The sequence below is a fragment of the Rhinolophus ferrumequinum genome, chromosome 11 (genome assembly GCF_004115265.2).
Source record: "Rhinolophus ferrumequinum isolate MPI-CBG mRhiFer1 chromosome 11, mRhiFer1_v1.p, whole genome shotgun sequence".
Classification (NCBI taxonomy): Eukaryota; Metazoa; Chordata; class Mammalia; order Chiroptera; family Rhinolophidae; genus Rhinolophus; species Rhinolophus ferrumequinum.
Window position 1 is genome coordinate 10,185,882 of NC_046294.1, and position 25,750 is coordinate 10,211,631.

Consider the following 25,750-nt stretch of genomic DNA (forward strand, 5'->3'; position numbering starts at 1 on the left):
CCTCACTCATATCTTTAGCTCTTCTCTGGACCTTGTCCAGTTTCTCTCTCTCTCTCTCTCTCTCTCTCTCTCTCTCTCTCTCTCCTAGAATTAATTCTAAGTCCTCTCTTTATGTATTAGTTATGGGGTTTTGGCTAAATGATATATTAACTTACATATTCAAATTAACTTACATATGTATTAAAATATTATATTTCTTATCCAAAAAAGAAATAATAATTGTTACCTTGTAGGGTTATTGTGAGTGAATTCTAAAGTATTTGGCATGTAGTGGATGCTAGATAAATTGTTATAATAAAAATAATAGCATTGAATATATTTCTATTATTATTACCATTTTAAATCAGGATGGCTAGGTGTTTTGTTTTGCTTTAGTTCCATGTTATTTCCAAAGTTCATTTTGGTTGGCTCTTTATCAGCTAATTGTCCTGTTTTATTTTTATGAGCTTGGTGATAAGAATATTGGACATGTCACACTGAGTTAGTCCAGAAGTTATTCTACCTCATTTCTCCATTTCAGGGTGACTGTGGAACTTCATAGTGTTCTGCTAATAAGTCTGCTAGGCCCATTGATACATAGATAACACTTGTTTGTGCACCACTTTTCGTCTTCCATGTCCTCAGATTTCTTCGTATTATATTTCCTAATCTGCCCAAACCTACTCTTTTCATTGGAATTACTCCGGCCTTAAGGTGGCTTATGTTTGATATCCCTGAATTCCTCAATGTTCCTAAGTCAAGTTTTTATTTCAAGCTTCTTGTTGCTAGTATTACAGGGAAGTTATGATCCAAGTGGTCAAAGTTCTGTGATTCATAGTGCAATTAGGCCTCTCCTTCTCATAGCTCTGATTCCCTGTCTAGATAGTTCCAAGGAAGGCTCTCTGTGCTCTTTCTCTTATTCTTCTCTTCCTGCAGCTGAAGCTCAACTTTATTTATTTTTCAGTTTTTCATTTTTCTCTCTGTTGCAAAACTACCCCTTTTTAAAGATCCACATCCATATCCTAGAGAATATAACAGGAGCCGTCAACTAGTGTGACCAGATGTCAACTGCTTAGGGGTTCCCAGGAGCCTCTCATTTTCTCTTGCTCTTTAAATTATAAATAATAATGGCTCTAGATCTAGTCCCATGAATGATGATAAAACCTAGTTTCTGTCCCAGATATATCTTGGAAGGGGTAAGTGGATATGAAGGAAGCAACTTGGTCTTCTGTTTTACTTAGTGGTCTTCATCTCTGTATTTCCTGCTTCTGCTGAATTCTTAGTTTTCACTGTATGTCTGGGCTTCTATGTATGCATTTCCTTCAGGGCTCAAAGTTTTTAAGCTGTCAAATTATTTATGTAGTAGTTGGGCTAGGAATTCGAATCCCTGAGCTTATCGTTTTCTTTCACCACTTTGTCCAGTGACAATAGGAGCAACCAGCCAATCTCATTATATTCATTAGTTTATATTCATTCTGTGGGGTAATAGGAGCTTCTGACTTGCTCCCTAATATCGTTTCCAGTGGGATGGAAAAAGCTCAGAGAGGATTTTTTTTTTTTTAATATTCTTTTTCACATTGTAAGTTTAGACCTTAGGAGGCACTGTATTTTTTCCAATTATGGAAAAACCCTGGCTTCAAGTTCACAGGACAGAGAGGGTCTAATGTGAACTAAGACAATGAGTTTCTCAGTGATACGTGGTGTGGACTAGTCAGTGATGACAGGAATCGCCTCACCAATGACTCGGCACTATTTAGACCCCAGAACACTTGTGCATCAGTGTGTGTGCGTGTGTGTTGGGGGAGGGGATAGATATGGGGTTAGGAATGGTTTCATGGGTTGGATTCTCAAAGAATTTGACTAAGAATTGCAAATATGTATTTCCTAAACACCTGTGTTTGTGGACTGAAAGTTAAACCCATTATACAAGCACCATACAAATGTATTAATTTCACCAAAACAAAAGGGAGAATTACTAGTATTATTTAAAACAAGTTGAATAAAAGTGGCAACCATTTAGAAACTGGAGGTGAACTCAGGTATGGAGTCTACCAAGGTCGAACCACCTTGGGAAGCTCAGGAGGCTAATCCTTACTACAGAGGCAAAGAAAGCAAGGGACATATAGCCAGTTTCTCCAGCTCTATGCCTCATTATTCTACTACACATAACTTCACTCATCTCTAAGTGGAGAGTCCAGGTTCCCTTTTATGCTTTTACGAATGATTTATTGAATGCCTGCTAGAAGCAAGCCTGTGGGTGGAATTCTGTAGAAGACACATAGATATGACACAGTCTGGGGTTATTTACAAGAATATAAGAGAACTACAGAAGTGCATATGATTTCAAAAAAGAAGGAAATTGGAGAACGATCCCCCTGGAAATACTTTAGAGTTTTTTAAACAGGAAGAGAAAAACACAGAAACTAACAAGAGTGATGAAGATGGCAGAGAGAAGGGATGGTTAACAATTCCAAATGTATCGAAGTTATCAAGGATAAAGAGGGTTGGAAAAATGTAATTAAGCTTGGAGGATGGAGGGTAACTGATGGCTTTTGATCACACAATTTCCTCTAACCACTGTAGTTGGTTGAGAAGTTAGAAGCAGTGAGAAGCACATGGAAGGGAGCTAGAGCTTCATTCAGTACATTACAGTCTGTCATCTTTTTGTGATGACATCTGTACCTCTGCTTTCCCCTGCCTCCTACTCCCCTATCTCTAGCTGTGTTTTATTCTCTCCCTGTACCACATTCTGTACTCATTGCCACATTCTATCTCATGAATAATTGAACGGGATGGGGGAGTACATTGGGTGATTGGAAACAGCAAAACAGGGGGATGGTGGGATTGATTTTTATTCCTTGCTGACTCTTTTGGTCCTTGAGCTCTTCCTTAGAGAATCTGCATAGTCTTCTTCTTGGCTGACCTACTCAGCCCCTATAATACACAGAGGAGGAGGCAAGAAATATCAGCCCCATAGAAAAGTAGGTCCATTAAATATTAAGCTGTAAAATGAATTGCTGATGATAAATTGAAAATACTAACACTGAGTACAGAGTTTAAATGTGAATTATTCCTTTACCCTCAGAAAGTTCTGATACAGTGTTAATGTTTGTTGTCATTTTATTTTAATTAAGGACACATCGTTTGAGTGTACTGCATGCTCTTTGATTTCTGGTGAGTGAATAAGGTAGCAATAACACTTAAGAACATAGGTTGGAGGAGACTATATTGTTTTTTCCCTAATTTTGTTCCATAATTGGGAGTAGTGTGGTATTTGGACAGATGCTTCATGTTAGTCAGAGTCTTCCGATTGCTGTCGATCTTTTGCATAACATGAAGTTAAAGTTAGATCTTTTTGTGGGAAGGTGAGCAAACAGAAACCTTCTGTTGTGCATCTGAATCTATGTTGGCCAAACAGGTGAAATGCAAGTCTTGTACTGAGCTTTCGCAGGAGGAATGATGAAAATCTGGCTTCATGTTTTCTGATTGCAGGTCACTTGGGTTTTGGCACAGGCTTTTCATTTCCCCTAGTCTGAAGTCTTTGGTTTGTAAATCTTCTTTTTGGTAACCTGTGGATTGAAGGTCTTTTTGGTCCTTCTCTTGATACTGAGCATCTTGAAATAAAATGTCTGGTATTTGCCAACCACGGTGATATCGACATAGGTCATGCACAGTTTGGGCTTCTTGGTATAGAGCTTTCTGCTTTAGGTATTCTTTCTTTAATAGATCTTGGGTTTGCCAGTCTTGGGATCCCCAATTTAGGGAATGCAGCATTTCAAATTGGGCATTCTTGTGCTTTATAATCTTTGTTTCTCCAGCCTTGAGATTGTTGACCTAAAGATGGCCAGCCCTGGATTTGAGATTGCTGGTGTTGGCCGAGCTGCTTTGGGGATTTCTTCTCTTGGACCAGCGGGTCCTCTGCTTGCTGGTGTTGGGTTTGTTCCTTGGGAGATTCTTCCTGATTGGCCTGCTGATCTTCATCTTGTCCGTCCTTGGATTGTTCCTTTGGGGATTGCTCCTCTCTACCTGCTGGTCTTCACCTTGCCCATTTTGGGATTGCTGCTTTAGGGATTCTTCTTCCTGGTCCAGCTGGTCTTCAGCTTGTTGATCTGGTGGTTGCTGTGTGGTTTGCTTAACTTGGACTTGTTTGTCTATGGAGTTCCTCTTTAGGCATAGCCAGTCTTTGACATACTGGCCTAAGGATTTCCTTTTTGGAGATTCCTGGCGTTGGGTTGGCAGGTCTAGGGATCTCCTTTTTAGAGATTGATGGCGTTGGGTTGGCAGGTCTAGAGACTTCCTTTTTGGAGATTGCTGGCGTTGGGTTGGCCAGTCTAGGGATTTCCTTTTTGGAGATTGCTGGCCTTGGATTTGCTGGTCTAGGGATTTCCTTTTGGGAGATTGCCAACCTTTGCTATGCTCACCTACGGAATGCTGCTTTAAGGATTGCCTGCTTTGGAGTTTCTCCTCAGATTTCCATTCTTGTGTCAGTAAATTGACTTCTGATTGAATGTCTTGATATACCATATGCATAAATTGCTTGTTTTGCTGTTGGATGTTTGTAGTTGAAGATGCAGGGATTGCTGTTCTAGGTGTTGTACATTAAGGGACTGCACAGCATTGGATGTTTGGGCTTCAAATAGCATGGCTTCTTTTGGCAGAACTTGTACTTGGGAAAGCATATCTTGTGAAGGAATGTCTTGGGATGGCATATTTTGAGATGGTGTGTCCTTGGATGATGGGCCTAAGGATGGTATGTCTTGGGATTGTGTGTGTTGGGGTGGTATGTCTTGGGATGGCACATGTTTGGATATCAGACCATGAGACTGTGTGACATGGGATGCTGGGGTCTCAGATAGCAGGGCTTGTATTGGCAGAGTTTGGGTTGGCAGAACTTGGGATGGCAAGTGTTGGGGTGGTAATGCTTCAAGTGTTTTTGTAGAATGGGATGGAAAAATTTGGAGTGGCAAGGCTTCAGCCTGAAGAAATTGGGTTTGCATTTCTGGAGGTTGTTCCATAGCAAATTGTAGGTCTTCATCATTAATTTGTTCAGTATGAGTGATATTTTCTGAGGTCCTTTTCTCTTGTATGGCAGGCAAAGATTTCAGCTTGTTTTCTTCCTCATAAAGTTTTAAAGGGGGAAGAATATATTTCTGTTGTTCATCTGTCACAGATAAAGATTTGTAGTAATTATTACTGCCTTTCTTCCCTGAACATTGGCAAGTTAAAGGATTTCTTGACACTCTCAACTTGAAGAAAGCGTAGCCTCCAAAGAAAACAGGTTGTATGTTTGTTGAGGAGTCATCATTGGGAAACTCTTCTTGAAGCTCAAATTTGATTGCAGCAGTTTCTTCTGGGACAGGTAGTTCACTGTCTTGAGTAACATCCGAAGGCAAGAAAAACACAACCTATAAAACCAAGGGGTAGGGGAAACATTATCATAATACTCATCTTTGATATTGTTTTCTTCTTTGGGATATTCTTTTCTAATTTGGGAAAATAATTCCCAAATTATTTTCATCTCTGCCTTAAGACAGTAGACAGGAAATGACATCTACATGAGGAATCAGAAAACAAATTCCAATACTGCCTTTACCATCAACTCATTGCTTTTATTTTGGACAAGTCATTACCCTGTATTATCTCAAATATTGAAAAGGGGAATTTGATTAAGATTGTCTGAATTAGTCTTTCAGTTCTTAACATTATAAAGCTTCTAAGATACTCTAAATTATCCACTCAATATTCATATATTCAGGTTTATAATGATTTATTGATCACCTACTAGATGAACTAGGTACTGGAAATCAAAGATAATTAGATGTGGGTTTTGCCCATAAGATGCTCACAATTATAGGTAGACCAAAATATGAATAGTATAGTTTCGCAAATGCTATTATGAAAATAGCTACTACATCTTCATGGGAATATAGAAGATAACCTAATTCTGAGAGAGCCAGGAAATACTTCACAGAAGAGGTATTTGATTTATGTCTTGATAGATGAGTGGGAATTCCTCAGGCAAAAAGGTAATATGAATTAAGATTGGAGTCAAAGTCCAAGTAGAGGAAACAATGGGTACAAAAACACAAGGTTGTGATATAACGTATTGGGATGGCAGACAGTAAGCAGTTAGAAATTGTTAGATGATATGCTAGGTGCTATAAACAAAATATTTGTGTCCCTCTAATTTCGTATGTTGAAAGTTAACCTCCAATGTGATGGTATATAAAAGTAGAGTCTTTGGGAGGTGATTAGATCATGAGGGTGGAACCCTCATAAATGGCATTAGTGCCCTTATGAAAGAGACTCCAAAAAGCTCCCTTGCCCTTTACTCCATGTGAGAACACTGTGAGAAGACTACCATCTATGAACGAGGAAGCAGGTCCTCACCAGACTCTGAATCTGTCAGCACCTTGATCTTGGACTTTCCAGCTTCCAGAACTGTGAAAAATAAATTTTTGTTGTTTAAACCACCCAGTCTTTGTTATAGCAGCCCAAATGGACTAAGACAGAAATTAGTACCTAGAAGTGGGAGTGTTACTGTAGCAAATACCTAAAAAGGTAGAAGAAGATTTAGAGCTGGGTAATTGGTAAGGGCTGGAAGTCTTGAGGTATAAACCAGAAAAAGCTTATATTGCTCTGAATGGACCATTAAGGGAGATTCTGGTGAGAACATAGAAAGGAGTAGAGCCATAGAGAAAGGTTCCATCTTCTTAGAGAAGACCCAAATCATCCTGAATAGAACGTTGGTAGAAATATGGATGGTAAAGGTCATTCTGAGGAGGTCTCAGATAGAAATGAGGAACGTGTTATTGGAAACTGGAGGAAAGGAGATTTTAGCTATAAAGTGGCAAAGAACTTGGCTGAATTGTGTTTGTGTTCCATTTGCATAGTTTCTTTTTGTGGAAGGTAGAACTTGTAAGCAATGAAATTTAGCCGAAGCTATTTCTAGCTAAGTGTTGAAGGTGAGGATTAGCTACTCCTGACAGCTTATAGTAAATGTGAGGGGAGAGAAATGACTGAAAGATGGGATTAAACAAAAAGAATCAGGACCCAGGCAGATACCTGCTGCAGGGGTAGAGCCCAGGCAGAGGTTCACTGTGGGGGGCCTTCCTGCTGAATCATGGGGGTGATGTCCAACCCCAGTGTGCTTGGAAGTCAGAGCAAGTGAGCCAAAGAGGATTATCCTTGAGCCTTAAGGTTTTAGTTGTTTGCCTTGTTAGGTTTTTCACTTTCTTGGGACCTAGCCTTTCTTCTTTCCTATTTCTCTCTTTCTCTCTCTTTTTATTTTTTTTTAAATGGGGCTATCTAGCCTATGCCTATCTCACCATTGTGTTTTGTAAGTTTGGTTTCATAACATGTTTGGTTTCACAGGTTCACAGCTGGAGGGGAATTTACTTCAGGATGAATTATACCTTGAGTCTCACCCATATCTGATTTAGATGAAGTCAGAGAAGACTTTGGACTTAGATTTTAAAGTTGATGCTGAAACAAGATAAGACTTTGGGGGCTATTGGAATGGAAAGCATATATTTTTTTATGTGAGAAGGACATGAATTTAGGGGGTTGCTACAATAGAATTTTGTAGACTGGATTCCCCTGAATTCATATGTTGAAACTTAATCCCCAATGTGATGCTTTTAGGAGATGGTGGGGCCTTGCAAGGTAATGAGATCACAAGGATGAAGTCATCATGAATGGGATTATTGCTGTTACAAAAGAGACTCCAGAGAGCTCCCTTACCCCTTCCACCATATAAGGACACAGTGAGAAGCTAGATGGGTGTCTATGAAGCAGGAAGCAGGCTTTCACCAGACTCAGAGTCTATTGGCACATTGATATTGCACTTCCGAGCCCCCATGGTATTTTTGTTCTAGCAGCCTGAATGGACTAAGATAATAGGCTAGGGAATTTGGGCTTTGCTTTACAGACAAGTGAGATCTCTTGGAGTTTTTGAACAGCTAAGTGACAGTATCTGATACAAACTTTAGGCAATGCTTCCCTTGTTTTACAATATTTTTTTGAGAGGGGTGTCATTTCAGACCAATTTCCTGATTTTTGTCAGCCTTTCTGAGGTCATTCATAGGGTCAGTGTAGATTACTTGTTCCGTTTGCTGAAGTGCTTGGAACTCTGAGTGATTAAATGATCTAATTATGGTTAGCTAGTTGATTGAGGGCAGGGCTAAAATGAGAATCTCCACATTATCTTACACTACACATTGTCATTTCCCACCCTTCTAATTTGTTTCCACACCTATATTTTATCCCCACTGGAGGGCTATTTATGTGAAATGCTTTAGGAGAGATTCCTGCATTTTTGCTCATCCAAAATTATTGTTTCACTTGAAATGTAATTTATTCATTTGTTAAGAGAGAGGCTCTCTAACTTTATTCAAGCTCTTACGTGCTGTGATTTTAAATTTACTCATTCCTGATGATAATTGAGTGGTTATCAGGTACTAGGCAAGATTCCTAAGTCAGCTCAAGTAGTTCTTAAAACAGTCCTATGAGATAATTATCCTTGTTTTACAACTGAGAGGAGAACTGAAGTTCAGAGATGTTAAGTAACCTGACTCGTGTCACCGAGCTATTAACTTGTCAAGTTAGGATTCACACATTGCAGCTGAATTCTATGTCCTTTGCTTTCTCATCTCAAGGATGCCAAGACCATTCAGTGGGGGGGAAAGTACAGTTTCAACAGGTGGTGCTGGAAAACTGGATATCTACATGCAAAAGAAGGAAGTTGGAGCTTACCTTACACCATATAGAAAATCTAACCAAAATCTATCAAAGATCTAAACCTAAAGGCTAAAACTGTAAAACTTATAGAAGAAAATATTGAGGGAAATCTTCATGACATTGGATTCGGCAATGATTTCATGGATATGACACTAAAGCACAGACAACAAAAGAAAAATAGATTAATTGGACCTTATTATAATTAAGAAGTGTTGTGCATCAAAGAATACTGCCAAGAAAGGGAATATATATATATATATATATATATATATATATATATATATATATACCACGTTTCCCCGAAAATAAGACCTAACTGGAAAATAAGGCCTAGCACGGTTTTTCAAGATGACATCCCCTAAACATAAGCCCTAATGTATCTTTTGGAGCAAAAATTAATATAAGACCTGGTCTTATTGTCAGGGAAACACGAAAATACAGAGGGTGCCGAAAAAATGTATTTTAAGAAAGGAAAAAAACTATTAAAATTTTAATACTCAATATATACTGATAACAGAAGATGAATACAAGTCATGTGTATACATTTTTTTTGGCACCCCCAGTACACACACACACACACACACACACACACACACACCAACATCGGACATTAAGTTCGCAAACTTTCCAGTGTATAAGTGCACAATGGAAAGTTCACAAACTAATTGTCTGACCTTTGTGTGTGTGTGTGTGTGTGTGTGTGTGTGTGTGTGTGCGTGTCCTATAATTCAACAATAGCAAAAACAACCCAATTAAAAATGGGCAAAGGGCTATGATAGACATTTCTCCAAAGAAGATATACAAATGGCAATAGGTACATGAAAAGATGTTCAACATCACTAATCATTAAGAAAAGCAAATGAAAACTACAGTGAGGTAACCACCTCATACCTGTTAGGATGGCTATTATTAAAAAGAAACGAAATACCAAGTGTTTACAAGGATGTGGAAAATTGGGACCCCTATGCACTGTTAGTGGGAATGTAAAATGATGTAACCACTGCCAAAAACAGTTTGGCAGTTTCTCAAAATGTTAAACACAGAACTACCATTTGACCTTGGAATTACACTCTTAGGTGTATATCCAAAGAATTGAAAGCAGGGACTCAGAGATATTCATTTGTACACAATGTTCATAGCAGCATTATTCACAGTAGCCAAAAGGTGCAAAAAACCTGTGTCCACCAATAGATGGATGGCTAAACAAAATGTGGTATATATACACACAGTGGACTACTATTTATCCATTAAAAGGAATTAAATGTTAATATATGCTACAAACATGAATGAACCTGGAAAATATTGTGTTTAGTAAAATAAGACAAACAGAGTCAAATGTATGATTCAACTCTTATGGATTACGTAGAATAGGCACTAAGAATAGAAAGTAGACATAGAGACATAAAGTAGATGAGTTACTAGGGGCTGGAAAGATGAGGCAAAGAGAGGTACTGATTTATGCACAGAGTTTTTATTGGGATGATGAAAAAGTTTTGGGCATAGACAGTGGTGATGGTTACATATCATTAAGAATGTATTGAATGCCACTGAATTGTACAATTACAAATGGTTAAAATGATAAATAATATGTCTATTTTACCACAATTAAAAAAAGTTACTCTGAAGCTGCAGAAATTAAGACAGTGTTAAATATGTTGAAGGATCAATGGGACAGAATAAAGTGTCCAAAAGAGATTATAAATAAGAAGTCAATTGATTTCACAAAGGTGCCAAAGTAATGGGGGAAAGCATTGCACTTTCAACAAATAGTATTGAAATTCTTGGTGGTGGTGGTGGTGGTGGTGTGTGTGTGCATGAACTTCTAACCTTACTTCACAACTATATATAAAATTTAACTCAAAATCTATTGTAGTCTTAAACATAAAAGCTAAAACTATAAAATTTCTACAAGAAAATAGAGAAGAAAATCTTTACAATCTTGGCATAAGCAAATTTGTTAGAACACAGAAAAGACTAACCATAAATGAAATAAATCATAAATTGGACTTCATCAAATTTATTGCTTGAAGAAACTATTAAGGAAATGAAAAGGAAGCCAAGCCTGGGAAAAATATTAACAATAAAGATTTGAACAGACACATCTCAAAAAAAAAGATATACAAATGGACAGCAAACACACAGAAAGAATCTCATCATCGTTGTCATCAGGAAAATGCAAATTAAAACTACAATGAAATATTAATGCATACCCACTAGAATGCTAAATTATTAATACAACTGACAATTTCAAGTGTTGATGATTATATGAAGCAAGTGAACCTTTCACCTATTGCTGATGAGAATGCAAAATGGTACAGTCATTTTGGAGAGGTGTTTGGCAGTTTCTTACCAAGTTAAACATCTACTTGCCATATGACCTAACCATCAAGTCCTAGATACAACACTCCAAGGGAAATAAAAACATATGCCATAGAAAGATGTGAACTCAGATGTTCCTGGACAACCAAATGCCCGTCAAAAAGTAAAATGGATGAACCAATTGTGTTGGATCCTTACGTAAAAGAACGGACTATTGATGCATGCAACAGCATGGATAAATCTCATAAACACGTTGCTGAGTGAAAGAAGTCAGACACAAAGAGTACTTACTTATGATTCCACGTATATGAAATTTGAGAAAGTAATAACTAATTGAGGTGATAAAGATATTGGCTGCAGAGAGGTTCCAGGGAACCTTTTGGGGTGATAGGAATTCACTATATCTCGATTGTGATAGTAGCTAAACAGATGTCTGAAATTTGTCAAAATGCCTTCAAACAGGTGCATTTTATTGTTTGTAAATTATACTTCTATAAAATTGATGTAAAAAGGAGGGAAAAAAAACCCCACCTAACACAGGGCCTGGAACTGTTCTCTGGGACTTAGAGAGAAGACTCTGGAATCACATTACTTGAGTCAGAATCCTGATGTTGTATGACACTGGAGAGTTGCTCCTTGTGCTTTAGTTCTTTTATATGTAAAATAAGGGTGTTTTAATAGTTTTGTTAAGATTGAGTGAGTTGGTGCTATGTGATTACAACAATGACTGATATACCATTCAGTAAATGTAAGCTCTCATGATTATTATAAACCATACTAGTACCACTTTAAATATTTTTCTTCTCTGCTTCTTCTCCGTCTCATACACCCTTATCACCTAGATGTAAGCTCCCCATGTTATAGTAATATGGATTCCCATTAAGACTGGCCTTTCATATATTTTGGCAGGGAAATAACGAGCTATGTCTGAATGGGGATGACTGTGGAAAGCAGGTAGGGCAAGAAAAAGAAGCATAGTTGTCTCAGAGGGTGGAGTGGACCTTCGATTTTAAATTTGTCTTTCCTTGACCTTCCTAAGCTTAGAATCGGTTTTAGTCCAGCATCTGAGAATATCATTCCATCCACTGATAGGCCAGAGGTTCCCAATGGCGATCTGTTCAGTAACAACATTGAACGCACCTCATTTGACTTTGTCCAGCACTGGCTTCTCAAGGAGATGATAGTCACAGAGATGCTGAGCTCTACTACGCTGATGATCAGTAAGACTGACAAAATTCCCTGCAAACAGTGAGGAGAAATAAATGACATTGGGGATGAAAGCTGTACCAGTTTACAGACCCAAGCCAAGGACCACTTATACTGTATGACCAAGCGAAAGAAACCCGGGGTTTTGGATGCTTCTGCAAACACCAGTGATGGAACAATTTCCATCTTTTGTCTTCCTGACAAGCAGGGGCAACGCCAATGCCTGTAGGGGCCAGGCAACCATCCCAAATGAGTGAAAGAGTGAGGAAGGGAGATGGTTGAGAGTAAAGGTATTCCTAGGATGCGTCCATTACTCAATTCCAGGCAATGGTTGCCATGTGGGAATAGGGAACACGAGCCTCGTGATGCTTGTTCTTTTTTCTTTCCTATGGAAGCCAGATACACGTATTTTTAATGTGACATTTCCCAGTTATTTGTTCACTTGTGTGAATCAAATAGAACATTTCTTCAGGTTGGATGTAGTCCACAGATGTCATTTTGCATATTCTGCGTTAAGACAATGTTTAGAAATTGAGAAGCGGCATGGAATAGCATGGTGTCCACAAAGCTTAGACTTTGGAGACAGAAAAGATCTGGGTACAAACTGGGTCTAAGGTTACACTTAACCTTGGACAAGTGACTGAGTGTATCGTGGTCTTCTCCAACACATCCAAAAGCTTGGATATTCCCCATTTGTTGGTAACCTATATGTATGAAGTACCTACTGTAAATTTACTGGCTTCAGCTGTTGAACAAGACAGACTTGGTCTTGATCTTTGTGAAACTTCCATCATAGTGAATGGGGCAGACAGTAACAACAAATTCGTTATTTATTTAACTAAATTGTGATAAGTATTATGAAAAAGTATTGGGAGCTATGCACTGCTCTAATGGGAGATCTGACCAGGTCTGCACTGGGAAGGGTGGAGGTGCAATCAGGAAAGACTTCTTCAAAGAAGTGATGTTTAAATTGACAGTAAGAACGGGAGGAGTTAATTGAGTAGGTAGAAGAGGGTAGGCACTGGGCCGGGGAAGCAAGAAAAAGCTGGTCTTAGGGTCCTGGGTATTTGATACATTAAGGAATTCCAGGAAGTGACAGACAAGTGGAGTGAGGAAGATAAAGGCTTGGAATGATGTCAGAAAGGGAGTCAGGATGGTTCTGTAGGGTCCTGTAAGATTGGAGTCTTAATTCTGTGTTTAACAGGAAGCCATTGAGTAATGTGCTCAGATTTGCCTTTTTAAGTGATGACTCTGGCTACAGTATAGACAATGGATGGTCTTTGGAGCAGAGGTCAGTCCAAGAGATATCTAAAGCTGATGTTCTGGCTTTTTCAGCTTATTTAGGATGTGTGGGTTACAGCAAGGAATGGTGGAGTTATGCAAGGGAGGTCTCAGCACACATTCTCCACGATTCTGTATGCAGGACTGATCCTGCAATAGCTGACCATCTGGGGCAGGAAGGAGACAGCAGTTTCACTTCTATGGAGATTTAACCCTTTCAGGATACAACTTCTTTCCCGTTTATACTAAAGTAATGTACAGTAGTGGCCTCCTGTCCACTAGGAAAAGGGTAAGGATTATAATGTTATATTCTTGGCCTAATTAGGACAGGATTTTGTCCCTTATATGGTTCCTGGCTTTCCTTTTAGAGCCGAAGTCTGGATTTATCTCAGAACATGTGGGAATGTCCTTAGACTCATTGTAATGGATGACTGTAAAGATTAAATAAGATCTCATATTCAGTAACTAATAGCTCTTTTCTCTTTTATTCTTCATTGAGGGAGACAATTTTCTGTGATTCCACTTCACTTCTGTTCAAAAAGGCCAAATCTTATTAAAATTCTAGGACCAAAGTCTTAAAGATGTGGCTAGTAGAAATAGAATGAAACTCCAGGATTTGCTTGGGGAAGTAGAGAGAAAGGCTTTCTGAAATTATTGACATGCATAAAAAAATAATCTCATTGAATACTTTTTACACAAATACTTAAAATTACGCTTACAATTATATTTTCTGATAAAGATACATCTCATCTGTTTTAATGAATAAAATTGCTACATTTATATAAAATTACTTATCTTCTAAAATTATTAAAATTATTTTATTAAGTGGCTTAAACCCCTTCCCTCACTGTATTTTGTTTTTAGTATTAATTGAGTAAACTTTTTGGATCTATTCCTCATTAATGCTGAAAAGGTAAAACATAATCCAATCCAAGTCAATACTAATAAGAATAGCTAAAGCCTATTGACTCTTTACACTATGCCAGGTAGTGTTCTCATTTAAGGAATCCTCACAACAACCCAATGGATAGGTATTCTTATCTTTGTTTTCCACGAGGAAAACTGAGTTTCAGAGAAGATAAAATGTTAAGCCAAGGTCACAAGCTTATAAGTGACAAAACCAGGATTCACATCCAGACACTAAATCACATTATGCTTCTCAATAGTCAGTTCAAATGCTGACAGAGCTTCAGTTATTGGAATCAAAATTAATGAATTGATGCATCGTGAATATAGTTCAGATAAGATTATTCAGATTTCATCTGTACTAGACTTATCGGGGGAATCACTTGTAATTATATAACGGTCTAACAACTGTGCTGTACACCTGAAACTAGTATAAAATAATATTGAATGTCAACTGCAATTGAAAATTATATATATATATATATATATATACGTGTATATATATATATATATAATATATATACTGTGTGTGTGTGTGTGTGTGTGTGTGTGTATATATATATGTATATAACACAAACAAGAATAAGACCACTTACATTGAAAGGATTCTACCTATAACACATATTCCCTCAAGGGAAGGCGTCTGGCAGTACTGGTGCTGATACCGGAAGCTGATAATGGTGAAAGTAATCCCAGCTACTGCAACCAAGGAACTGATCACGTTCATGGCTATGACACTTTGACTCTGGGAAACAGTTAAAATAAATAAGTTAATGAAATACATAAAAACTAAACCAAACCCAAAATACCGTGTAAGAAATTCTTAGTGCTTTTATCTTTCTAGGTACTGCCCACTGCCTCCCCACCCCCCAGGATAAAGTGTTCCATCAGGTCAGGATGCTTGAAAGGCTTTGATAAATTAAATCCTGATTCATCAAAGTCAGAAGACAAACCAAGTTTTAGAAAGAGCCAGGAAGCCAAGAAAGAGAACCGGTAGAGAAGGGGTGCTGTATGGTTAGTGCTTAAGAAAATGTCCGTTTTATCCCAATGCACCACCTTTCTTAATCTATAAACAAAATAGTGTGTTGGAATTAGACCTGATTTGAGTCCTAGTGAACTAGGGTTTTGTACAAAGTAACTAATCCCTTGCAATCTCAGTTTTCTACCTTTTAAACGAGAGTGATGTCACCTAATTTTAGGGCCATATCCATTTATTCACTTACTTTAATAAATATTTTGTATGCACCAACTGTGTCAGGCACTGCCTTAGGCCCTTGGGACACAAAGATAAATGGGATAGAAGAGGTCCTGCCTTCACATGGGTTATATCCATTCCCCAGGTGATTCAAACAATAACCGATATAATAACCAATATAATAGATAGATAGATAGATGTATATATATAATAGATGTAGACAGATCACTTGTCACCCCCACATTGCAGGGTTCAAGGTAACAAGTGAATATATATATATATGTGTATATATATATATATCTATAGAGAGAGAGAGAGAGAGAGAGAGAGAGAGAGAGAGAGCGAGAGAGAGAGAGAGAGAGGGAGGGAGAGAGAGAAAGACAGGAGAGTAGTTAGAAAGGAGTACAAACATTTAAGTAAGATCATGCCTCTTATATGTAATATCTTATTAAATCCTCAAAATAACGCTTTGGAGTAGGTGCTTTCCCTTCAAGTTGACACAGCAATGAGCGATAACCTCGATTCAGTCCTAGGATCATCTGGCATCAATACCAGACTCTTCTCAAGACCTGGGCAAGCCCCAAAGAAGAGCCTATGTTGCCGATGGTGGTGTTGGGGGAGGAAGGATTCCTGGGATTCTGGGATTGGTTTTGGTTAGAGCAGGGTTTCTCCACCTTGGCACTATGGACATTTTGGGCCAGATAATGTGGTCGTTGGGAGAGACTGTCCTGTATGTTTTAGAACGTTTAGAAACATCTCTGGCCTCTACTCACTAGATGGCAATAGTACCCCGCTATCCAGTTGTGACAACCAAAAACCGTCTTCAGGCATTGTCAAATATTCTGGGCGTGTGCGCGCGCGCAAGCACTAAATTGCTCCCAATTAAAAACCGTTGAGTTAGAGGAATGTAGGAACTCTCCTCCAATGAGCAATTCTTTCAGTTTATTTGACCAGGGAAATGGGAACCAGTGGACAGATGTAAGGCTAATGGTGACGCTGGCAAACAGGAATGACTTGAAGTGCAAATTTGATGTGTAAAAATTTTCCTGGGAGATCCATTGTTACTAAAGGCTTTATGTACAAAATGACGTAAAGCAAGTAGAAGATTTTAAATGACATAGAAGTCACAAAAGTGACTTACCAGACATTTTTTCTTCCTGTTGAGTCCTGTGAGGTATCCTGTAATAATAAACTTTTAAGAAGAAAAGAGATCAAAGTTAACAGGTGATGTGTTTGACCACCTTACGCTATAACTTCTTTTGCAGATTATGTTGCACTCTACATGTCTTTGAATCTCCCAAACCACCCAGTCTTTCCACCTGAGCATCAGGGAAGAAGAAGGGTAGGCACTGACGTAAGAAGAAAGACGGCGCTGGATGTGCTCAGCATTGTCAGGATAAGCAGGGAGGGGTGGGCTCCTCTTTAAGGTCCAAAAGGTACCACTCAGATGTTTGGCCCAGCTGGGCTCCAGAAAAAAAAGGTAATCCTGGCCTCTGGGCCTGGAAAAGCAAAGGGTGAGCTCTGTCTGCTCTGGGCAAGTAGAGGGAGACTTTCTCAGGGAAAAACTCTCTACAAGCTGACATGGGGGCTGGAATTAGGTGTAGTTATCTCAGCCACTTCTTTATCTGGAATATAAGAGCCTAGTACTACCCAGGAAAAATGAGCACTCAGTCACACTTTGGGTGTGACAGAGTTCTGGGGATGGGAACCTCTCCTGAAGGCCTTGGTGTTGGACCTTGAACACCTCTGGGTCTTGGTGTCCGAGGACCACAAGGTGACAGGCAGAGATTGGCAAGTTGCCTTTGGTACCTCCCACCTCTTTCCTGCCCACATCGGCTCGCCGTCAGCTGAGTTCTACCTCCAACTCTGTCACAGCTGTCCATCTCGCTCATCTCCACTGTGGCCCAGCTGGTTCAGGGCCACATCTTTCTTCCCCTGGATACTTGCAGCCTCACCCCCACGCACCAGCTGATTCTCCCAGGTTTGCTGTTATCATCCTTGAATTCATTTCCCACTCAGAAAACACAATGATATTTTAAAGACAACAAGTTCTCAAATATCACTACCCTCTTTAAAGATTATCAGTGGATCCCCCTGGCTCTCCTGTTAAAGTTTCATGTTCTTCAGCCCACATTTTGGGCCACTAGCGTGGACTCTTTGGTCTCCTTTCTGTTGCTGTTTCCTGCATCAAGCCCTTGGCTCACAGATTGTTTTTGTCAGGAGAGGCTTTCCTTCCACATCACCTGGTGAGCACCTAGGGGCCACGCACTTCCCTGACCTCCCAGGCCAGGTGTGTCCTGCATGAAACCCTCACATGGGACGGCTGGGACTCCTCTCCTAGTGTGCTTAGCATAAGCGTAGTGATGTCACTGCGGAGTTCTTTTTCTTTTCCATTTCTAGCCTCCCTATTAGATGACATCTGATTCTAAGCAATTCACCTCTTCTCTCAGAGAGGGTCTGTTTAACAGAACTCTCAGCACCTAGGACACTATCGAATATTTACTATGTGCTCAGTAAATATCTTCTCAACAAAGAGTGGAGTTTTAACAAGCAGAATGCCAGAATCCCACTAGAATTCATGCATACAGGTCACACGAAGTCACACTTGGGAAATTCTGTTGTGAAATGGGCAAGTGAATAGTTGGTCTGCTTGATTTTTCTGCACTGCAGCATGTGTACTTTGAAAATCATATTCAATATTATCTATGGTTGGAAAATGAAAACATTACTAATTGTGTTTGAAATGCAGACTTACAGAAAAGACATGGAATATTTTTGTTTATTAAAAGAGAGCAAGATTTTTAATAGAGACAGTAGTCTCGTTTATTTATCATTTCAGCCATCTGTTCATTGAATGATTCATTCATTCATGCCTACTGTGAGTTTAGCATGATTCTAGGTTCTGAGAACGTGACAGCAACTGAAACAGACCACATTCTTGCCTTCTTGGGAGGGTATGTCCTAGTGGGGGAAGCTTTAATGAGTCTACCCTTAAATATTGTGGCACAAGAATAGGAACCAAGCCTGTGGGGATTGGATGGAAATCCAATGATGAGTGACAGTCGTAAAATTCTCTCTGGGATAAACTATAATAATCATCTCAAAATTCTTCAGCTATGAGACTTTGTGATTCTATGAGGCTAGCTAGATGTGTTTAAATTATTACCTACTCTCAAACTCAGTTTCCTTATTTGCAAAGGGGAGAGAAGGATATTTGCCCATCTGCTGTATTTTGCCGTGTATAATGCACACCCACATTTTTGGCCCAAACTTTCAGGGAAAAAAATCTTTCATTTTAATTTTTTAATTCAAATGTTTATTTGTTTTGTCAAATGTTTAGGTACTTGTGTTTTGTATTATAAAAGAATTTTAGCATTTATTTTTAACATATTATGGTACAAGAAATTTTATGTAACAAATAATTACAAAACACAAGAACAGGTACATGGTACAAGAAATTTTATGTATCGATAACAAATTTATGATATTTACACATCATAGAAAGCCAAGAACTCTTCGTCGTAAATTCAGCAAAACCGATTATTGTATTCCAGGGTATTATTTTGCATGCAGATATTGCTATTGATTTCTAGAGCTACACTTTTAACTCATAAGCATAAATAAAAGAATTAAAAACATTTATGTAAATACAAGAATTAGTACTACCCATGTATAATGCGCACCCTTATTTTTCCCTCACAAATTTGGTTTCAAAAGTGCTCATTATACATGGCAAAATACGGTAATCTCCCAGATTGGTAGAAAGGAGACAATGCCTTACTCTACACACAGGGTTTTGAAATTCTTAAACACTGTACACCTAAGAGTAGTTAATACTATGATGATGGTAGTCCAGTGACCAAAAGGAGTCACATCTCTTCCCATGGGAGGGACTGGTCTCCTTGAGGACCAGATTCCTGGGGTTCATTACCCCAAGACTTGAGGCAGTTCAAACCAGTCTTTACAGTAATTTCTCTAAAGCCCCTAACAGACAGTACTCACAATAAATGCTCCCCAGAATGGATATCCTATGAGGAAAACGAGCGGGAATTTTTGGGAGAAATTGAAGTAATTAAATGCAAATATAGCTCCAATGCCCACAGTGACCAGGGCGAGCAGGACCTGCACAGCCTGTGAGGAGAAAAATGGGTACATGAGGTCACAAGGTCCAGCCTCTTTGGACCGAGTCTCCCAGGTTTGGGCACCCTGCTAAGCTTATGTCATGCTTCCCCCTCCATTCAAATGCCTTTCTCTTTCCATTGACCAACCACTCTCAGATTTTCCAGGAGACCCAGTGTCTCTTTCCTTGTCACACTTGCCTGGGTCCTTCAGGTTCGAATCCTTTCCTCTTGTCCTTTGCTACTTACTACACCCCCTGCTGTTACCAATTTATCTTGTATTAGACAAATTTGAAGGTATGTCTGACTCTGCCCCGAAGACAGAGACTACAAACTAGTCAACTTTACATGATTTCCCTTTGGTAGCGTTCTGTTATTATCTCCACTCCCCCTTAAACCCCCCGCCCCGCAAACACACACACACACACACACACACACATTTTCCACATTCAATGTACGCTTTTGGGATTATAGCTCATCCTGTTTCTCTAAAATCTTACGAAGTTCGCTGATGTACAGCAGAGAAGCTGGGGTGAGGTTATGTCCCACCTCCTTTTCATGTGAGGGCCTGGCTAGAGCTGGGAGTAACCTAGTGGGCTTCGCCGTCTGCAGGGAGAGGAACATGATGGTGTCGCAGGCTCAGGGCTCTTCTCAGGCCAGAGCTTCTCCTCCATTATCGGGGCTTTCCCCCCAGGTCATGCCTCTGTGTCATCACGCCACAAGTAGTGATTTTACTCTTGTACTAAGAATGGCAGCTATGCACACCGCTCCCTTCTAGGCACATTTATGACTGAACTTATTTTGATGTCTATTTGCTGGCTCCCTATGGAGCTTTGAATATGGTTTTTGAACAACTCCCAATGCCAGGAACAGCACAAAGGGGAAGCTGGACGTCTCCTCTAATGGCTTTTAGCTCCAAGGGAGGTGTCACCACACCCTGAGGTCGCCCCCTCAATAAAATATTTGGAAAAACGACACTGGCTTCCTACATCCCCTCTGCTAGAATTCAAAGACCACTACTGACTGCTCATGAAACAGCCCTCGCATTTCCCCTAGGCCTCAGGGAGTTAGTAATTACAATGAAATGTTCCATTTCTCAGAGATAAATAAGCCCTCAGAAGCATTTCTATGACGTGAGGCAAACTGTGTGTGTTTCTAAACAGAACTTTTATTTCTCTTCTTTACCCAAATCTAGGGAAATGTGTTATTGGCTATACATTGGCTCTTCTACTGATGATACAGTTATTTGTACAACCAAATGATTTAAAAGTGTTTACGATTAATCAGGAAGAATACATCGTAGAGGAAATGTCGGGGGGTAAAAAAGGGTATCAGTTCCCTTCCTGAAAATCATCTTTGCAGACATACATGGAGAAGTAACTTATTTTCTCCATTCCAGGAAGACCCATGGATGGGAGACGACTTACCCCCAAGACTTTTGGGTCTCCTTTCAGGAAATTCAGCAGAGAGCTATGAGGCCCATAGGGAAACGCAGTCAGTACAGTTTCATTTGGTTGCACAGTGATGACGTGCGTAGGTCTTCTGACCTCGGAGGATGGCTCCATAATTCAGTGGCAAAACTCTATTAAAAAGAATTGAGTGAGTGAACATTGCAGCCCAAATCATGATCTTCCATTAGTCTGACATGGAGTCCTTAGCAATCACTTAGTACTAGAACCACAGAATCAGTCATTGAGTCATAGAGTCTTAGAATTCTAGAGAATATCCAGCCCCCTATCTTCCTGGTAAAGCATCCAGTTATCCAGAAGACTTCTCAATTTGTTTATAAACAGAAAGTAAACACAAGTAAATAGATGGCATCTATAAAACAAATTCCAGTACCTATGTTCATGATATATAAAGGAACTAAAATGTATGAAATATCCCCTGTGTTCCAGGCACTGTAGTAGGTGTTCTGTTTTAACATGTATTAACATTCATTCTTTTAACAATTCTACAGTGCTGAAACTGAGGTCCAGTTGGTTACAGAAAGGTTAAGTGGCCCAAGGTCACATACTAAGCGGTAGGGGAAGGAGTCAAGCGCTGCTTGTCTGTCTCCAAAATCTGTGCTGTTTCTCTGCTCAATGATGCTTCCATCCTCTTTGAAAGGAGACAAATTTTCTCACATATTGTTTAACCATATTCCTTTGTAGTCTGAAAATCAGTCGTTAAGAAGGTAAAAGGGAGGAGGCCTGGTAGCTCAGGCGGTTGGAACACCGAGCTCCTAATGCCAAGGTTGCTGGTTCAATTCCCACATGGGCCAGTGAGCTGTGCCCTCTATAACTAAGACTGTGAACAACAACTAGCAACCTACTGCCTCAGCCGGGGAAGTGCAAGGCTCATAATACCAGCACGGGCCAGGGAGCTGTGTCCTATACAACTAGACTGAGAAACAATGGCTTGAACCAGAATGGGGATGGAAGAGGCAGAAGAAGGGGGAAAAAAAAAAGAAGGCAGAGGACCAGATGTAGCTGTCCCTTTAATACAGCATATTTTAGCTTTCAGAAAGACATGTAAAACTAACTCTGCTCAAGACCTTCCTGGTTTAAACTATACAAACACAATCAAAACAACATAAAGTGCCTTTTGGAATTTTGCTTTCCACATTAATCCTTTATATTCCTATATTTGTTATGATCTTAACTATTAAATTATAAAGGCAAATGATCTCACAAAACCAAAAACAATATATACAGATATTATTTTGAGTTTTTCCTAGTTTGTGGGAACCACGGATAGCAGGTTTCCCAACCTTGGCACTCCTGGCATTTGGGGCCAGATAATTCTTTGCTGTCGGGAGTTCTGTGCATTGTAGGATATTTGGCAGTATGTCTGGCCTCTACTCATTAGATACTAGGAGCACGTCCCCAATTGTGATAACCAAAGTTGTCTCCAGACATTGCCAAATTTATTCTTTGGGTGAGCAAAATCATTCCAGAGTGAGAATCTCTGATGTCTAGATATAATTGCAGACTGTATCCTTTGTTAATTTTTGTTTTGATAGAATGTCTCTTTGTTTTTCACATCCAAACTTCAGAGAAGGTATTTTTTCAATACAACCTTTTCGTGCCTATGTTCATTCAATTAAACTTTAATTTATGTACCCAAAGTGCAATGCAACATTTTAAATAAAACAAAGGGTAGGTCCAGTCTGTATTTAAATCCTAAGCAGAACTGATAGATCATGAGAATCATATGGCAACGTTTTGAAAAATGTGCAGTGCAATAAAAAGGGAAGTGTGCCCAGAACGGTGCTGACTCCGACCGCAGCCACAAACTGCATACAAAACATCTGTTTATTATCGACACTTGTGATCATTTGGGGATCAAGGAATTACAATATTTTGAACAATTTATAACCTAACATGTTAATTTATATTACACATATGTAGATATTTTACTTCCTTTTACTTACATTTTAGAAAATTGGATGGGAGGTTGGGTTGACTAATAATAGCCTGTAATTCTTTTCCTTTGAAGTGATGGAAAAGAACTGTCTTCATGCAAAATCCTTTATTTTTAGGAATGAATTACTGATATTAAGCAGATGAAGCTTATAATTCTATCTGCTTTTGTTATTTCAAAATGCAGCTCATTTTATCATTTCAATTAGGTTGTAGTTGTAAGCTTCTGCCTTTCCCCCTGCTTTTGACTTTCTGGCTTCATAAAGATGGGCCGTGTACTATTTAAATCTATAATATGGACTCAGACCAGGGAACAGGAAGTAGGCTAATCCACGGCGAAGTGAAGTGAGAATCCTGTGGGACATCTATAAGCATGGTGATATTCTTTGAGTGGAAATAGCATTTCCTCTTGCTCTCAACCTGCAGAAGGTCACTCACTCTTCCTTGAATTTGACAAGTATCATTTAGCGCTTGGTATGTGACACTGCTGTTCTAAATAAAATGAGATATTTATTCCTTTATTAAATTCATCCTTCTGCATGTGTTACCGTGTCACCCTCCCAACAACCTTGGGAAGTAGGCTCTATTATCACACCCATTTGAAAGGTGAGGATAACTGAGAACCACAGTTACTACTGGTAAGTGGTGGAGCTGAAATTTGAACGTGGCTTTTCTTCTTTCATTTTCCATGCAGCAATCCAGTATGTGTTAGTTTTCTATTGCCATGTAACTACCACAAATTTAGTGGCTTAAAACAACACACATTTATTATCTTACAGCTTTCATGGATCAGGAGTTGAGACATGGCTTGGCTGGGTGCCTCTGTTCAGGGTCTCACATGGCTGCAATCAAGGTGTCAGCCAGGCTGGATTTTCATCTGGAGGCTCGACTGGGGAAAAGCCACTTCCGAACGCATTCAGGTAGTTGACAGAATTTATTTCCTTGTGGTTGTATGACTAAGGGCTCTAAGTTTTGCTGGCTAGAGGTCAGAGACTGCCATCAGATCCTAGAGGATGCCTTCAGTTCCTTGCTTCCTCAACATGGCTGTTTACTTCAGCAGGCCAGCAAGGAAAATCTTTCACTGAGTTGCCTAAGATCAGAGGAAGGATTGCAGAGTTTGTGATGAGGATCTGAGTATGTGTGGTTCAGCCACTAGTTTTGGGTTACCTTTTGGGGAAGCTGTACTTTTTTTTTTTTTTTTTTTTAAATCAAGCATGAGAACTTAGTGTTCTAATACGTATGCTAAAGATCTGCAATGTCAGCCTGGACTTGGTTTGAAACCGTTCCCTTCCTTTCTTGCCATGAATTTATTTGACATTCCTGTTAGTGGTTCTTGCCTAATTGTTTTCCCAAAATGAACGTAGTAGTGAGACAAATGAAGTAGTCAAGAATGACTCCTAAATTTCTGACTTTAAAAAACTGAGTGGATGGTTGTGCCATTTGTGAAAGACAACGAGGCTGAGGGCAGTGTTGGGGTGAAGTGGGGGAGCAGAGGAGAGTTACAAATGAAAGATGCAATATTCTTACAGCAACAGTTTGGAATATCAGTTTGGAATATTACTGCACACAATTCTAAATATGATTCTTTAGGTATTCTAAAGAAACTTGCTATTTACAGCAAAAAACAAACAAACAACAAAACCCCACACAAATAAGAAATAGATCCTGGATAAAACATAATTTTATTGTATTGCTTGACTTATGGTATAAAGTGGAATCTCAAAGGTCCCCCCCCGCCAATTTAAAATATTCACACACACACACACACACACACACACACACTTGAAAACACTCAAATAGGAGCGGAAAACCTCAGCAGAAAATAGTGAAAGCCCCATTGTACCTTACAGACTAGTGGGGGTTAGACACACAATTAGCAAACAAATAAATATATAGTATGTCAGATGGTAGTAACTACTATGGAGAAAAATTAAGTACATGAAGGGGAAAGAGGGTTATAATTTTATGTAGGTTGGTGGGAGAAAGTTTCATTAAGGCTGAGATTTGAAGGAAAATGTGAAAGAAGTGAGAAAGCAAGCAATGGAAATCATTGCAAGAAAAGCAATCCAGGTAGAAGGGCCTGCACGTGTAAATTTCTGGAAGAAAGATGTCAAGTGACCGCAAAAGGCCAATGTGATTGGAAGAGCAGGAGCAAGGGGGAGAGAAGTTAGAAGAGCAGAGAGGAAATGAGAGTTGCGATCTTATAAGAACATTTAAGGACGCTGACTTTTATTTGGAATGAAACCTAATGGGTTTGACCAGAGAAATGACATGATCTGATTTTGGATTTTGAAAAACAATTGCACTGTCTGCTATGAGGAGAAAAGAATGAATGGTGTGGGTGCCCAGTTGGAATAATGCCAACGAGTAATGAACTCATGAGATGATGAGAAGTAATCAGACTCGATATATGTTGAAGTTAGAACTAGCAGGTTTTAATGCTAGATTAGATATGGTGTGTGAAAGAAATAGAAGAGTCAAGGATGACTGCAAGCTTTTGGGGAGATGACGTTTTGAAGGAATTTGACTATGGAGAAGAAGTGAGGGATGGCTCAATAACTGGACAGGCACTAAAGATCAAAAGTAACTGTTTAAAAATGTTT

At 39.2% G+C, this 25,750-nt stretch overlaps 2 protein-coding genes across 2 annotated transcripts; both read right to left on the bottom strand.

The window, feature by feature from the left end:
- Nucleotides 1-3,158: 3,158 nt before the first annotated feature.
- LOC117029897 (membrane-spanning 4-domains subfamily A member 14-like) lies at nucleotides 3,159-4,676 on the bottom strand. The gene has a single exon (XM_033119183.1). It carries the CDS (start codon nucleotides 4,507-4,509, stop codon nucleotides 3,814-3,816), a length of 696 nt encoding a protein of 231 aa, XP_032975074.1. The 5' UTR covers nucleotides 4,510-4,676; the 3' UTR covers nucleotides 3,159-3,813.
- Nucleotides 4,677-5,251: 575 nt separating this feature from the next.
- LOC117029898 (membrane-spanning 4-domains subfamily A member 14-like) lies at nucleotides 5,252-24,874 on the bottom strand. Its single transcript, XM_033119184.1, has 7 exons — nucleotides 23,925-24,874; nucleotides 21,171-21,325; nucleotides 19,628-19,756; nucleotides 16,767-16,817; nucleotides 15,027-15,175; nucleotides 12,178-12,276; nucleotides 5,252-5,384 (listed from the first exon to the last, which is right to left on the bottom strand). Exons 2-6 carry the CDS (start codon nucleotides 21,306-21,308, stop codon nucleotides 12,255-12,257), a joined length of 489 nt encoding a protein of 162 aa, XP_032975075.1. The 5' UTR covers nucleotides 21,309-21,325; nucleotides 23,925-24,874; the 3' UTR covers nucleotides 5,252-5,384; nucleotides 12,178-12,254.
- Nucleotides 24,875-25,750: the final 876 nt, after the last annotated feature.

What these genes read in the sequence shown, in the direction of transcription:
- LOC117029897 (XM_033119183.1), bottom strand. Translation starts at nt 4,509, where the DNA reads ATGCATATGGTATATCAAGACATTCAATCAGAAGTCAATTTACTGACA.
- LOC117029898 (XM_033119184.1), bottom strand. Translation starts at nt 21,308, where the DNA reads ATGGAGCCATCCTCCGAGGTCAGAAGACCTACGCACGTCATCACTGTG. An exon ending in ACAGGAAGAAAAAATGTCTG is followed by an intron (nt 15,176 to 16,766) that starts GTAAGTCACTTT and finishes ACTGTTTCCCAG; the next exon opens with AGTCAAAGTGTCATAGCCAT. An exon ending in ATAGGTAGAATCCTTTCAAT is followed by an intron (nt 12,277 to 15,026) that starts GTAAGTGGTCTT and finishes CACTGTTTGCAG; the next exon opens with GGAATTTTGTCAGTCTTACT.